This window comes from Erigeron canadensis, chromosome 6 (assembly GCF_010389155.1).
Source record: "Erigeron canadensis isolate Cc75 chromosome 6, C_canadensis_v1, whole genome shotgun sequence".
In the NCBI taxonomy this organism is placed as follows: domain Eukaryota; kingdom Viridiplantae; phylum Streptophyta; class Magnoliopsida; order Asterales; family Asteraceae; genus Erigeron; species Erigeron canadensis.
The window spans coordinates 18,082,909-18,098,619 of record NC_057766.1 but is presented as its reverse complement, the minus strand read 5'-3'; the positions used below and the strand labels follow the sequence as shown (position 1 = coordinate 18,098,619).

General features: G+C 37.0%; 3 protein-coding genes and 1 long non-coding RNA gene across 4 annotated transcripts; 1 reads left to right on the top strand and 3 right to left on the bottom strand.

The window, feature by feature from the left end:
- Positions 1-27: 27 nt before the first annotated feature.
- Positions 28-3,019, bottom strand: LOC122603245 (serine hydroxymethyltransferase 4). Its single transcript, XM_043775903.1, has 4 exons — positions 2,303-3,019; positions 857-1,247; positions 649-750; positions 28-564 (listed from the first exon to the last, which is right to left on the bottom strand). Exons 1-4 carry the CDS (start codon positions 2,978-2,980, stop codon positions 320-322), a joined length of 1,416 nt encoding a protein of 471 aa, XP_043631838.1. The 5' UTR covers positions 2,981-3,019; the 3' UTR covers positions 28-319.
- Positions 3,020-4,489: 1,470 nt separating this feature from the next.
- On the top strand, positions 4,490-7,024 carry LOC122603162 (40S ribosomal protein S4). The gene is made up of 5 exons (XM_043775791.1): positions 4,490-4,597; positions 5,161-5,238; positions 5,338-5,518; positions 5,776-5,873; positions 6,423-7,024. The coding sequence occupies exons 1-5, from the start codon at positions 4,595-4,597 to the stop codon at positions 6,852-6,854; spliced, it is 792 nt and encodes a 263-aa protein (XP_043631726.1). The 5' UTR covers positions 4,490-4,594; the 3' UTR covers positions 6,855-7,024.
- Positions 7,025-7,435: 411 nt separating this feature from the next.
- Positions 7,436-8,919, bottom strand: LOC122602686. The gene is made up of 3 exons (XR_006324367.1): positions 8,864-8,919; positions 8,691-8,754; positions 7,436-7,704 (listed from the first exon to the last, which is right to left on the bottom strand). It is a non-coding gene; the product is annotated as an uncharacterized LOC122602686 (long non-coding RNA).
- A 3,276-nt stretch (positions 8,920-12,195) lies between these two features.
- LOC122604387 (flocculation protein FLO11-like) lies at positions 12,196-13,596 on the bottom strand. Its single transcript, XM_043777281.1, has one exon. It carries the CDS (start codon positions 13,594-13,596, stop codon positions 12,196-12,198), a length of 1,401 nt encoding a protein of 466 aa, XP_043633216.1.
- Between the last annotated feature and the right edge of the window lie 2,115 nt (positions 13,597-15,711).

Here is a 15,711-nt window from a genome sequence, read left to right as displayed (position 1 = left end):
ATGCTATCAGTGAAACATAGAAGCATATACAGATAAGGAGCAGAAGTTGTATTAAAGATCACATATTTCGGCCAAAATAGAACTGAAGACTATATTGCTAAATTCCTTGAGACTCAAGAAATCAGTAATCTAGTAGGGGAAGGGGAAGGGGAAGGGGAAGGGAATGACATGTGAGACCTTATTGTCTTCCAAGTTCCAACGAAATCATATCATATATCTTTAATGAAATATTCTTCTTGAAGCATAGAAAAACACCAGTAAATGTTACTTCCTACTAATAACAGCAAAAACAACATCATCATTTGGTCATCTTCAAAACTTAATCCTTGTACTTCATGTCAGCCAAAGAGAACCCAGGCATGTCGAAAGATCCAGAAAACTTCTCAACATCAACCTTGAGTTGTTCAATCTCCTTGTTATTGACCAAACCCTTGTTAAAATCTTTCAACAGTTTCCCGAACTCCTTCTGGATGCTCAAAGTGATTTGAATTGCACGGTGAAGGAACTCTCCAATTTGTTCAAAGTCCTTCTCAACTAGACCTCTTGATGTCATTGCAGGTGTACCTAATAAAGACACCATTACGTTCAACAATAAATACACCATCCAAAAAACCCGACAAATTGAAATTTAGGATAACAAAATCATACCAACGCGTACACCTCCTGGAGCCAAAGCACTGCTGTCACCAAACACGGCATTCTTGTTCACAGTAATGTTAGCAAGATCACACAGCTTCTCAACCTTGTTGCCTGCAAATTCAGAACCAAAGTAATTATAAAATTTACGAACACAACGCAACAGATAATGGTTAACGTGTGAGGAGTATGACCGCCCTCACGAGTTAATGAAAATTACCAGTCAAGCCAAGAGGGCGAAGATCCCACAAAACAAGATGGTTCTCAGTTCCACCGGTTACAAGCTTGTAGCCTTTGCTCATCAAGTAGTTACCAATTGCCACGGCATTGGCTCTAACTTGCTTAGCATAAGCCTTGAAGCCAGGAGACATGGCCTGTTTCAACGCGACAGCTAGTGCACCGATCTGGTGGTTGTGTGGGCCACCTTGAAGGGCAGGGAAAACAGCAAAGTTAATTTTGTCTTCAAAGTCATAAACTGCACCTTCTGCTTGACCCTTCTTTGGTGGTTTTGGACCCTTGCGGTAGAAGATCATACCAGCTCTTGGTCCCCTGAGACTCTTGTGGGTGGTGGTTGTCACCACATCACAGTACTCAAACGGATCTGCAGCTTCCTGTCGAGACCCAAAAGAATAATTAGTAAGATCACCAATTAGGAAGGACTAGTCACGAGATCTAAAATTGTTATTAAGAGTTTAACCTTAAGCAAAAAATTCCAACATACCCCTTTGAATTACAATACACCGTAGGTTAAAATTATCACAACCGGCATACCATTTCAAAACAAACATCATCATATTTAGTAACTAAACATTAATTATATCAATGTTTGATCTAGATGTATAGTTTAAGATCAATCTCAAACACTAAATGTAGAGCATGTTCATCTGAAAACGCAGGACTTAAGTCTTACAAAACTTCCAATTTTATAGCTATCCATTTAATTTGGGCATCAAAACACTTATTCCGGTTAGGATAACTCACAAACGCAGAATTACAAGACTTATAATCCAAAATTTAAACAAAACTCAACGAGACCAACAGTAAGTCATCAGAGAAATGGCAAACTCTTGTGCATTCAACTTGTTTTAACCAATACAAACATAAGCATCCGGCCAACCATTTCTTAACCCAAATACTAAGCAGTAATAAACTACCATAGATCTATGAAAACATAGACGCAGATCATGAGCGTCTGAACAGTAAATTACGTATTCTAGTATCCGTTCGTGGTTCCCAAATTACATATTGATTTAACCAAACATATCCATATAAAAAAACAGTAAAACCCCAAATATCGATAAAAGCACTACATTTTTTTATTACTAATTCAGCTTAAAACAAGATCTACGAATCAAACACATATCACATAAAGATCCCATATCCAAGAATGCCAAATTCTCGTATAACATAATTTAGAAAATACCAGACACACACAAACAAACATATGCCACACCTATATATGCATATACTTTCAAACACAGATCTATATACCAAACCCATATAAAATCAAGACCTCAAACACTAAACTATAAACATATACATAGACATAAGAATATAGATATGGTAACAGATCATAGCTACAATAGTATACAGATCACAAAACCCCAAAATCTAAACATATAGATATAAAAAATAGATATAGATATAGAAAGGAGAGATACGATACCTGGGCAGCAACAAGGCCACTGATGTGGGCCATATCACAGAGCATAAGAGCGCCACACTTATCAGCAATTTCCCTAATCTTCTTGTAATCCCAATCTCTAGGATAAGCACTGCCCCCACAAATGATCAACTTTGGTCTGAAATCCAACGCCTTTTCTTCCATCTTCTCATAATCGATATACCCGGTACTCGAATTCACCTTGTACGGCAGACTCTCAAAGTAGATAGAAGTAGCAGATATCTTCTTCCCTCCAGAAGTGTAATACCCATGAGTCAAATGCCCGCCCGATGGAAGATCCAGACCCATTATTCTGTCATGTGGGTTCAGCAATGCAGTGTATGCTGCAAAGTTTGCAGGTGATCCAGAGTACGGCTGCACATTCACACCCCATGAAGATGGGTCCAGTCTGTACGCCTGCAGAGCTCGGCTGCGGCACAGGTTTTCGATTTGGTCGATGTATTCGTTGCCGCCGTAGTATCGGTTTCCGGGCATGCCCTCAGAGTATTTGTTGGTTAATGGGGAGCCTAATGCTTCGATGACTGCAAATGATGTGAAGTTTTCTGATGCGATGAGTTCGATCCCGCGGCATTGCCTTCTCTTTTCCTTTTCGATCAGGTCGAATATTTCGGGGTCGGTTTGGTCCAAGGGAGTGTTTCCCCACGCATTCACAGGGTCCATGGCGACGGGTTTTAGAATTGGGGAAGAAAGAATAGAAATGGTTTTGGTTCGAGTTTTGTTGTGGATTCAGTGCTGGGTTTTATACGCGAATAGAAGTTTTGGGAGCTTTCATTTTCAGTCCTTGGGGTTTTTCGGGTGCTTTAAGTGTTTAATTGGCTACGGTCGATTGTGGGAAGCTTTAGCTTTTAATTTTAAACAAAAAAACTCATATTATGTTAATGGGAAATTAAATACCTTAATAATCCTTTGAACTATTTGATGATGACATGTGAAAAAATCATTAATATTCTGTTTGGATGCAACTAGTTTTAGCTTTTATTTGAAAAAAAAAAACTTCAAATTGAAACGCTAATTAGTTGAGTGATGACAACGACAACGGAAACGGTATCTATTCCTGACAAAAATGAAGTACGAGGAAGGAATGATGTGAATAGTCTTACTGTTACCCAAACGCGTAAAAAGGTCATCGTTGAGTATCCTCTAAAATACCAACTTTACACTTATAATACCCATTCTGTAGAATTTAATTTATAATTTTAATTTTGACTGTAAATAATTTTTAATTATTTTATTATAATTGTTAAAACTTTATATTAATGAAAAGTATATTAAAAACTCAATTATGTCATATAACACAAAAATAAATAAATATGGTTAAAGTAAAAAAAAAATATAACTTTTAATGTCAAACTTATATTTTATAAGCTTTTAAGTAATTCAAAAACAATGATACAACTTTTTTAATTAATCGAAACAGTATTTTGTATATTATTATACCACTTACCAAGTTACGATAACCTTCAAAAATTATTGCGGAAAAGATGCTAATTTATATTGTTAATGAGGTTAGTTACCTGTTAGTAATATTTTTGACATTGAGATGGTCCACCTAGTTCACGATTTTTAGGGGATTTTTAAATTGCATCTAAAGAATTTATGTAGTTTATTTAATATTAGAAGTAAGAATGAGCAAAATGGGGTCGCTAGTTTATACTTATTTACTTTGAGATAAATCGTGAGCAAAATCGCTTCTTTTTGAGAAACCGGGTTTGGTCAACGTGATAAATTTCGATTTTGAGCAAATGGAATCGGTTTGGGTAAACTTTTGACCAGTTTTTTTTCCTTTTTCTTTTTCAAACACCAAAACCGAATTGATTTGGAATCGATAAGAAATTGAATTTTTGAGACCGAAAATTGGTACTGAGTTTTCTTCATAAACCAGAATCGGTTCCTCAAGAATTGATTTTTTCGCTTCCAATTTGAGTTTATCTCGATCGGTTTTTTTGCTGGCGTCTACTTCGAGATGAGAAAATATATATCCATACCTAAAGGCCGAAGCACCCATAGGGCCATAGGCCATACTTCTCCTACCCATTTACTCTTTTAATTTAATTCAAATTGGGTTGGCTAAACACCCAAAAAAAAAACAAATCAATGGGCCATAAAAAGTAACCTAGGTCCTCAAATACACAAGCCCATGTTTTATACGTATATAAACAAATAAATGACCTAAGGTTCCCTGGCCTCAACAACAACTGCAAAGGTGTGCGGCAGTAATTTGCAGAGAACAATTTCTCCGGAGATTTTTATCATCTCCCACCAAACCCCACAATCATGGTTCGTTTGTTTCTCATTTTTTTATATTTTATTATTATGATTGTTTTTTTTCAATATTATTTCTTATGTTTTTGATGATTTATATCCATATCATTTCTGCTTTTGTGCTTGCCGGATTTAGCTGATGTACGTGTTTGTGTATTGTATATATATTGTTAATAGTTATTTGACTCTGATTCAGCTCACTTTAGGGTTTATGTTAGCAATTATATATTACTGAATAAACATAAATGGGCTGTTTGGCTATAAAAATTAATTGATATATTATTTCAAGTAAATGTTGTAAAGTAGGAAAAGCAATCAAAATTAACATTTTTAGAAACCTATTTGTAAAAAGATAAAAACCCATTTTTTAGTTCTTAATAGGTACTTGAAAACCAACCAGTTTTTTTGTCATTATATTTGACATTAGTTCATTAATTAGAGTTTTAGGTGGTCTTGGTGTATTGGATTTATAAAAAAAGTTGCAAACTTGCAACGCAGATAAGGTTTTGTTTGTTATGTATAACATTGGTTTATTAATCAGTCGATTGGTACTAACAATGTTGTACATTGTAATAAAGGCTCGCGGATTGAAGAAACATATGAAGAGGCTCAATGCGCCGAAGCATTGGATGCTTGACAAACTCGGTGGTGCCTTTGTAAGTTATTTTTCAACCCTGGTTTGTGCTTTGTTTATCCAGTGCAAGTGTTTTTTATTCCAAGATGTCGTCTACTAATGTATTGTTTGTTTTCCACAGGCTCCTAAGCCGTCATCTGGTCCTCACAAATCAAGGGAATGTTTGCCTTTGATTCTCATTTTGAGGAATAGGTTGAAGTATGCGTTGACATACCGTGAGGTTCAGTCTATCTTGATGCAACGTCATGTTCTTGTTGACAACAAGGTCAGGACCGACAAGACTTATCCTGCAGGTTTCATGGGTAAGTATACTTGACACTCTTGTGTGTGCTCTAAATTTGTTTATCTTATTTGCTACAATTGTTTCCATTTGTTCTGAAGTATTATGATTGAGTTGTAAGCTTGAACACCGTAAACACGTTACAAACTGAAGTGAAGTCTGATTATGGTGTCTACTTCTGAGCTTTTCTAAATGTTTTATTCTATACTTCCCGTTCATCTTGAGTTTGTTTGGGTTGGGAGTAAACTGTCTCATATAATTTGCTTCTTTTTGTAACAGATGTTGTATCAATTCCCAAGACCAATGAAAGCTTCAGACTTCTCTATGATACCAAAGGTAGATTTAGGCTGCACTCAATCAGGGATGAGGAGTCAAAGGTTTGTAAACCTTTTCTTGACTATCATTTTGGTTTAGTTACATTTAAATTTTTTCAAAAGTGAAATTGGTCATCTATTATTGTGCTTTGAGATTAAATTTTGACATTCAGCTTCTGTTTTTACATGCTATTTGCTCAGTGTTGTTTCGGTTTGATTTTAGAAGTTATTCAGGCTAATGTTGTAATGCTGTCTGATTAAAATTAGAGAACTTGACTACCTCTACTTTTGTGGCAAAATAGGTTAGCCAGTGAATTGTCAAAACTGTTGGTATATTTGGTATGATTTATTTTTTATTCTTATAATTGTCTTGATCTAGCTGTTTTTTAGTTAAACGCACATGTTGGTTAACCTGTATTGAGTTATCTTTGTAAGCGGTTAAGGTAATCTGTTTTTCAATTAGAAAGAGTAGCATGAGTGTGTGACTACAGTTGCCACATTTATAGCTAGGCATGTCCAATACGATGTTATATTTGCAGTTTAATGTTAATGTATTGTAACAATTTTTTTATTTAATTTTAAGCTGGCTACTATGGATACTTTGTTTTGCAGTTTAAGCTATGCAAGGTTCGTTCAGTCCAGTTTGGGTCAAAGGGCATCCCCTACATCAATACCTATGATGGTCGTACCATCCGCTACCCAGACCCTCTCATCAAGGCCAACGACACCATCAAGCTCGACTTGGAGTCTAACAAGATTGTTGATTTCATCAAATTTGATGTTGGAAATGTTGTTATGGTGACTGGTGGAAGGAATACAGGTCGTGTCGGTATCCTTAAGAACAGGGAAAAGCATAAGGGCAGCTTTGAGACTGTTCACATCCAAGATGCTACCGGCCATGAGTTTGCTACTCGTTTGGGCAACGTCTTCACTCTTGGAAAAGGTTCAAAGCCTTGGGTGTCTCTTCCTAAGGGCAAGGGTATCAAGTTAACTATCATTGAAGAAGCTAGAAAAAGGCGACTGGCCCAAGAAGCTACTGCTTAGATCGATTGATTTGGTCTATGTTGTGTCTTCTTTCTTTTGCAGGTTGGTGGGAATTTCTTTTGTCTGCTTTCATTTTAGTAAAATTTTGAACCCTTATGTATTGCTGTTTCTGTTAATGTAAGACTTTGACTGTGCTTGGTTATAAAATGGTAAAACCTTTGTTAAGTCCACCATCGTGTCCTAACCTCGTGATATTTTTTTGCTTTCTTGTTGCAACCATTTTCCTACATGTGACAGTTTGAGCCTTCTGAGTTTTTATGGGTGTATTTTTTGTTGATCAAGCAATCAACATTATAAATCTTGAGTTTAAATATAGTAGCCAACTAGCCTAAGACAAACACGAGTTAAATGACATGTTCTAGTATGTGTTCGATCATGTTTTGGTTATTTTGAGTACCGTTGTTAAAAGTAATTTAAAAGGCAAAGTTGATGACATCCGATTAATATTTTAAACAGATTACAATATCGCTAAATACGAGGTAAAATGGAACTAAAAAGATTACAATACGAAGGAAAACGGAACTAATAAGATTGACTAAAACGCCATAATATATGGTCCAATAAAAAAAGTACGTGTCTAGATAATCAAAACCTTTCTGGTTTATGGATTTCAAGGACAAATTGATGAAAAGAAATTGAAATTTCTCTATGTTTAACCTAGCATGTCAAAGGGAAAAAAAAATCTAAATTCTTTTCGATTTTTAAACCAAACGAGTTGGTGTATAAAAAGTTATGCCTTGGACTTTGTGGTCGACACTGAAGGAGCAACACTAGCTGTCTTGTGATCGACTGTGTTTGAGTAAATACACGAACGAGCCACTTCCATCATTGGTTCCACTTCTCTCTTATACTGCACATAACAACGATTGATAAAACTTTAGTAATTAACGGATGACTAAAGATCTGAAATTCACCTCTTTTGTAGCACCGGACTTTATTTTAGATTGCATTACACACCATTTCTTAAAATGGACACCTGTTAATTCAACCAAAAGTGAAAAACTTCGTGCATGTAAGTGATAGATACGAGGTGACATAGACTGCGTTTAATCTAGTTGATTTTTCCTAAAAGGTCAAACGGGTTAAAAGAGAAAAAGAATATGGGTCAACAAATCGATCAATTATACGACACCCAAAGTGATACCAAGATTCGTAATCATTTTTGAAACAACATGCGTTCAGGAAATGCTTATTTTGCTACAAAAAAAAAAAAAAACAAATAAATTTCACCCGACCTTTTTATACTTGTTTACCCAACCGCCCATTTTGCCACCAAAAGTCAATTTAGTGATAGTGAAAAGAGCTGGTAACATTGACAGGCATCCTAAATTAAACTCTGATGATATCGGCAAGTAAAACTACCTATTTATTTACATAGTTTGATTCCATTTTGTGGTCTCACTTGCTTGCTGTGATCAAGGCGGCTGCACGATGGACCCAGTAAGGTATGATTTGTATTTATAAAAAGGGATGGTTTTGTTCTTGGGTTGGTAAAAGCTAGAATGTTGGTAGTAACTTAGAAGGGAACTTACCAGTGACGGATGTAAGATTTTTAGTTTATACGGGTCCTTCACATTTTAAGTTCCAAAAGCTACATGTTTAAAGGGATTCATACCACTTATCTGACCATTGAGTTAGCCGCTACCGCTCAGGGATCTCAGTTCACCCTTAGCATAGTAGAGGAGGAGCTCTCCCCTATATAGCATGGTCTGTCTAGTCTCTTACACAGGAAGTGGGATCCAAAAATTTTTATATAGGCTTTATTAATATTTTTAATTTCTAAGTGGGTTCAAAAGACCACACACACTAATATGTAGATATGCCAATGGAACTTACCCACTTTAAGATTAATAGTCGATGTGGAATTGGATGTAGTAACCACAACCCATCTACAATGCACCTGAAGCAGCATAGCTTGTCAATCATTATAACAGCGGAAAAAATCAAACGATAAGTTAAACTAAGCTGAAACTTGTTTATGCTTATGGGGAGAGAAAAACCAGCTATACCTTTTGCAGTTAAAGCATTGCTTTTATAGTGGGCACGATTATAAATTTAGTGAAAGCTAATCATAATAACAAAACTTCATATCCTTAAGGGGTGCTCGATATATTCCAATAGAGGTCGCCTCCTTTTCTTTTGAATTTATATCTGAAAATATATTCACTTTTGGCACAAGACATTATATACTTAAAACACACGTTGTGTGTATGAGGCTATGAGCTAAAACCGTAGGGCGACACAGGTTGGGTAACAGGTCTAAAGTCCAAACCCAACTTTTTTGCCTTGTTTCTTTAGTTTTACAAATAACTAGTCTAACGGATATTATTTATTATGAATATAATGATCCAATATTATTGAATAAGAAAAGGTTGTAAACAGTTGTTCATATAGTTTTAATGATGTTAGGCAGTTTGAACTAGTTGACTCGTTCTTTGTATAGCTAAACATTTCAAGTTTAGAAAATATAGTCAACTTTGATCCATTTTCTTTCAGTTTCCCCTCTGCTATGAGTGTGGAGTATACAAGTGGTAATTAATACTTAGATGTAATGCCCGATCAATAGTTCTCAAGAGGAAAGGTGGCCTTAGATGGACCTATGTGGGTTCACCTAACCAGTCTTGGGTGTTATCTGTAAAGACATTTCCCTATAAGTCAGTATATGCCACTATATCTCACACAAAAGTGAAAACTTTCGCTTTCAATCTTGGCCCATGGTCTAAATGCTGATAAAATTTCTATAATGTAAGCCTTTCAACCTAAACAGGCATGCCAGATGCAAAAGTTTTACATACCAGTACAAAATCTATATGACGTAATCCAAATATAGTTCATATCACGTCAAAATAACTGTTATTGAAAGATACCTCAAAGTAAGATCCAAATGGAACATCATGGGCCTGTTGCACAGTCTCAAACACCTATAAAGCAGAATTTAACCTGTCAAGTTTATAATGGTCGTATAGTCGTATCCAGGAACCAAGTTTCTCAAGCAATCGGTATATTAGTGAAACTTAGACTGGGACCAAAATATGTATCATATAGGGTGCTAGCAGATACTAATATGGGTTTTGCACTCTTGCATGAGAAGTGAAAAAAACCCGCACCAGAGATCTTTTGTCAGTGGACAGAAGAGCATGTTGCCACTCTGTCAATGCTGTGTCTGGAGGACACATAGGACTAGTACCTAATCCTCTACAAAGTAATTTCTCTAACTTGACCTTCATACTCATCAGCGGAATGCCACTGCCCCATCTTGTAAACTATGCTAAATGTGTAGTGAACCTTTTTAGTGAAAAAGGGAAAGTAGGAATTGTAGAGGGAATGTAGGTATTTGGAGGGAAAGTAGGTAAATGGAATTTAGATTAATAATTAGCTAAAAGGTTAATTACATTACATGTGAAGGGGTTTATATAGTCAATCTAATTGCAATAAAACCCCTACTTAATTACAAATAAGTACTTGATGATTTACATAACAAACCTTTCTCCTAATCAAATTAAACTAAAGGACAATACAATTACGAAGTTACAATCTCCCCCATTAGAGCTGTTTTGTGAAAAGTCATCGTCTTGCTTTCTTCTTCTTTCTCTGTCTGCGGTTCCTTTTCTTGGTCGATGACTCAGGTTTGTCTTGAAGAAAGGTTTGATCTTTAAAGGCTCTTTGTTTGTATTCTCTTTCTTTTTCCTTCCAGAACTTCTTGGGAACCAAATGATAAGCAGGATCTTCAGGACGGTTTGGAGGTTCAATGATGTTGTCTGCAAAGTTAACAGGTGGCATGTTGTGCATTTCGGACTCGTTGTTTGGTGAATATCTAACCCATGTACCTAGATGATGTCGAATTACTCCAGGTTGTTGTTTGGGAAGTCTTGCATTGATAATCAACCTTGTTCTATCTCTGTTATCCAACCTAGTCTTTATCTTCCTGATCACTCTTTCCAACCTTTTCTTTTCCATTTGAGATTCTTCGAACTCATGTAGACTTTTAAAGACATGTAAACACTGCTTCAGTGTGCCATTAGAGTATTTGTGCAGTTCGTCGAGTCGAATAAAAATCTTGTGCCCTTGGTCGCTAACAAATACAAACCCCCGTGGGTTATCAAATATGGCACTGGTGTTAAAGTTCTTTAGATTTATTCCTTAGATTCTTTGATTGGGCACGGTGAGATTCACTTTCTTTCTCTTTCTTTCAACTGCCAATTGGAAGTCTTTCTAAGTCTGGCTTAAGGTAAGACTATCCAAATATCTTTACACAGCGTAGTAAGCCTCTTGGCTTTCTGGATCTTGATGGAGTAATTTGCGAGCAAAATGATGAAGAAGAAAGATTAGGTCATCAGCTGATAAGTAGTTGAATCTTGCTTCACCAAACATGTATTGACGTCCATCCTCACGACGTACTATCAACCACAATAATCCATGAGGTCTGGCAAAACCTGGATCATGCCATTCTTTAAAGTGAACCCCAACAACTTCAATGATTTTTAATTTGAACTGATTCTTCCATGTTTTGTTTGCTTTGTGGCTTTTTGCTTCTTTGAGATCTTTGAGATATTTAGATCTATGATGGTGCAGATCACAAGCACGCCTTGCTCTTATCTCATCTATATCAATCTTAATCAGTTCCTGATTTTTCGAGAAGATCTAATATGTCTTTTCTTCAAGATACTTGGTTGACTTGAAGAGATGTGATGAAATTCTGAGATAGTCAATCTCTTCTCTCTTGCATAATTTCTTCTAAAGCCACCATCATTCATTTGGACTTCAGATTCCCGGGGAATGTGCGGATTATCGAGAAGATGAATAAGATCGCGAAGGTTCATTTGGTTAAGTGCTGGATTTGGTTGAGGAACAGTTGGGTAGTTATCAAAGCCTGGGGGAGGAAGATCATCATGATCAGAAGAATCGTTTTGATCATTAGGATCAACATCGTTGCCTCCAACATCAAAATCATTATTAGCTGGGAATTCATCATTATCATCAACATCTTCAACAATAACTGAGGGATCAAGATTGAATCCTTGTGATTGTGCATCATCTCTTACATCTGAGCCAAGTATAACATTTGTTGGTCCTGATCATCAGAATCATCACGCCTTTGCTGGACTGTAGCAGTTTGCCTACAGATAGCTTCAAGGTCAGCAATACGCTTTTGTGCTGCTTCAAGCTCTGCATTCTTATGGAACATTTCTTGAGCTGCTTGATCTTGAATGAACTTGATTTGATGAATGTGATCAAAGCGAGCTTGAATAGATGCTTGAATGGCAAGATCGTATGAGTTGATTTGGCCATAAAGAGAGATGAGAGTAGCAAGCAAATAATCATAAAGTGTATTAAGATTGGCTCAGCTTTCAGGAGGCATAGGGCCAGAGAGTTTCTTGGGTTGAGAGTTGGAAGAAGATGAGGAGGGAAATGAATATGGTGGTGATGAATGTTTTGGTGGACGAGGATTTGTGTGCTTGGTGTGAAGTTGGCCAAAAGCATCAAGAGTTTCATATAATTCAAGTTCTGCTGGATCATAGGGAATGTTAAGTCGTTCGGAGGTAACCGGTGGTTTATACACAGAACCAGAAGGGTTGACAATGGCTTTGCCTTTTTCGACACGGAGCACTGCGGCTAGTGTTTCAGGTGACACAGGGATGCTAGGTACGACCGACGTAGATGTCGTTGTCACAACTGTAGGCTCCGGAGGGTTTACAGTGTGGCCTGGAGGTGGAGAACCAGCAGGGCTTCCCAATGATTTATGAAGCAAATGCTCGACATTGGTTGTTTCAGAATCAGTTGTCCTAGCACGAATGCCAAGAACAATGTTCCGGTTGGTGGGACTTCCGGGATCTTCAAGAGTGCCCGTTGGACTGGGAGTTTTGCATCGAAAATGCAAGGCGTACCTTGCTTCTTCAAAGCTTAATTCTGTCGCGCTGGTTAAGGTTACTTGTGGTATGAACACATGAACAGGACTTCCAGACACTCCTTGAGAAGGTGGATCCACCAACTCTCGGTCTGTTGTTGCATCATTCAAAGAAAGTGCGTGCTCAGAGATGTGTGACCTAGGAGATCTAGACTTGATTGTGTTAGCAATTGAAATTGGGAGAGAGGCATGAGTCTCCACTGTTTCAATATCAACATCCTCCGAATGAGGAGTCAATAGTGGACGTGGTTTGTGCCTGTGCAATGATGAAAGTGGATCTTGTTGAGAGGATCCAGAGTGGTGAGAAGCTGAACGGTGCGAGGCTGGGGAGTCCTTGGCTTCTATCCTAGTGGTGGCATCCCGGCTAGTTGGTTCAACTATCGGAGGGCCATCGTTTTCTTTTTGCCCTGTTCCTAACCCAGACCTCTCAACTTCTCTATTTACATTTTCAACCCCTCCCTCAGTATCACCTACATCATCATGATGTTCTGGTTGTGCGTCCTCTGAAGTTTCTTCTGGAATTGGTTGAAGAGGAGATTGTAGACGGATTCTACACTTTTTGATTGGAGGATTTTCAATATTTGGTGATGATGGTGAGGTTTTAGAGGAAGAAGATGTAGAAGTTAATGGAGAAGGTGTAGTGAAAGTGTTGGATTGTGATTTAGATCTAGATTTGGATTTGGATTTTGATCTTGATTTTGATTTTGACTTTGATTTGGAGCGATGATGAGATTTCTGTTTCTTTCGAGGTGTTTCTGATGATTCAGGAATATCGGATGGTTGATGTGATGAAGATGGAGCAGACGATGAAGAAGGAATGTTGGAACCAGGTGCCATTTCTCCTTCTAACCCCTCATTTCTTTTCCTAGACCTATGACCCTCACGAGGCGGCCTATTCGAGGATTGGAAAGTTGAGCTCGACGTTGAGCCGCTATTACCTCGGCTAAATACGCTCGATAAATCCTAAGGTCAGGATCATCCTGAGGCACCTGGTTCAGTAGAGATTCAGGAATTGGCATGAAAGCAGGATCAGCTAAACGATTATTAGCATATATTGAACGAAAGCTGGAAATCACAATTCATCGTGAAGCTGGGAATCTCTGAATGTTAGCATTGTTGAGGAGGAAGTGCTGCATGATAACAGTGAGAAAGCGGAGAAATGCAATGTACTTCTTGTTGGATGTGAACTTCCCATTTACTTGAAGGCGAAGATGGTCAAAAGCGACTGCAGCAAAGTCAAGATAAACATTGTAAGCAATGCCGAATAAATATGTCAGAGTAGCTTTTGTGAAATCATCTTGTCCTTTCCTTGATGGTGACAAGCAGTTATTGATTATAGAACGCAACGTGTGCCATAAAGCATGGAAGTTCTTCTTCTTAATGTCTTTCAGAGCAGTCAATTGACCATCATACCCCAATTGTTGTACTCGATGAAACATTTCAATCGTGGGAGGAGTAGGAACAAAGCTTGTGAGTCCTGGTCTTGAGTCAGATATTGGAAATTGGAGGATAGTCTGAAAATCTTCAAGATTAAATGTGAAGGTTTGCCTTGAGCCATCTGTTGTGAGAAGAGTGAATTGAAAATAAGGGTTTGCTCTCCCCTTTGCCGGAATGTATTCGATGGTCCGCTACATTTCAAAAAGTAGTTGTTCTTTGATGCCCTCGGCAGTAATAGTGAATACGTTGATCATCGGATGATAAGTGAGCAGAACTGGAATAATGCGGGCAAGAGAATGGTATCATCAGTTGAAGATTATTTTGCATATGTTCAGTGGCGCCATCTTGAAGGAAATCCATTTTGCGATTGACAATTATGCGAATAGGAAACATTATTTCCAAGGTTAATTTATTCAAAAATGTTTAATCTTACACAGTTTTTCACAAAAGATGTAAAGGCAGTACAACAAGGCGTTTGATACCTTACTTCCTAGGGAAAAACAATATAGGATTACTAAAACACAGTTTATTTAGAATGAGGGCAACAAAAGAAATGATCATACAACTTGTTTCGCAGAAGATGCAGAGGCAGTACATCAAGGCGTTCAATGCCTTGCTTCTAAAGGAAACCCGATGTATGAAAAATATATTTTGAAATAGAAAAGATGATCATACACCGTTTTTCACAAAAGATGTAAAGGTAGTAAATCAAGGCGTTCGATACCTTACTTCTTAAGGAAAACTGATGTATAATCGAAATCATGTATAAGCATTGAAAGGGGAGCAACAGATGTTTGTGAGACCGAAGAGATTTATGAACATTAGATTGTGCACAAATAAGGTGAGTTGAGGACACACAATTTTGTCTAAGAACTACTTTATTATAAAAGAATTTGGAAATATAGAAATAATAATAAATAAAAAAAAATTCTAAGTATAATTGAAAACCGGTTTTAGAAAAGGAATTGAAAATAATGAAGAAAACCGGTAGTTGATTGAAAAAGAATGAAAACCGGTATTTGAATGGAAAACTTTGAAAACCGGTATTATTGAATGAAAAATTGGGCAGAGTGCCATTTAGTGAAAATGATTTTTAATAACTAATACCGGTTTTTGCAAAGCATCAAGATATCAAGTGAATACTTGATATCAATGCACTTGCGAAAAAATATATATCAGCATAGATAGATCAAATAGATTCATAAGCAAGAAAAGCATACAAAGCACAAATAAGAGACTGAATATATGACAGATAAGCAAGTAAAGCATTCAAAGCATAAATAAGGTAAAAACATGCATGAAGTAATAAGGAAATGAAATGGGAAAAAGATAAGATACCCGTGTCGGTCCATAATATGACAATAAATGATAGAGCACACAAATAGTCACCCCTGAAAAATAATACACAGTTTCTAAGGTGAATTTAAAGAAAAACAGGTATTAAAGCATGCAAAGAGATGAAAACCGGTAATAGAGAAGTGTTATACCTGAAAGCCGGTTTTGACTTATAGACGA

Bases quoted from the DNA above. Each gene is read 5' to 3' on its own strand.
- LOC122603245 (XM_043775903.1), bottom strand. From the start codon at position 2,980: ATGGACCCTGTGAATGCGTGGGGAAACACTCCCTTGGACCAAACCGAC. The intron at 1,248-2,302 runs GTATCGTATCTC...GGGTCTCGACAG, and splicing joins GTGGCCTTGTTGCTGCCCAG to GAAGCTGCAGATCCGTTTGA. The intron at 565-648 runs GTATGATTTTGT...TGTCTTTATTAG, and splicing joins TCCAGGAGGTGTACGCGTTG to GTACACCTGCAATGACATCA.
- LOC122603162 (XM_043775791.1), top strand. The intron at 5,239-5,337 runs GTAAGTTATTTT...TGTTTTCCACAG, and splicing joins ACAAACTCGGTGGTGCCTTT to GCTCCTAAGCCGTCATCTGG. The intron at 5,874-6,422 runs GTTTGTAAACCT...TTTGTTTTGCAG, and splicing joins TCAGGGATGAGGAGTCAAAG to TTTAAGCTATGCAAGGTTCG.
- LOC122604387 (XM_043777281.1), bottom strand. From the start codon at position 13,596: ATGGCACCTGGTTCCAACATTCCTTCTTCATCGTCTGCTCCATCTTCA.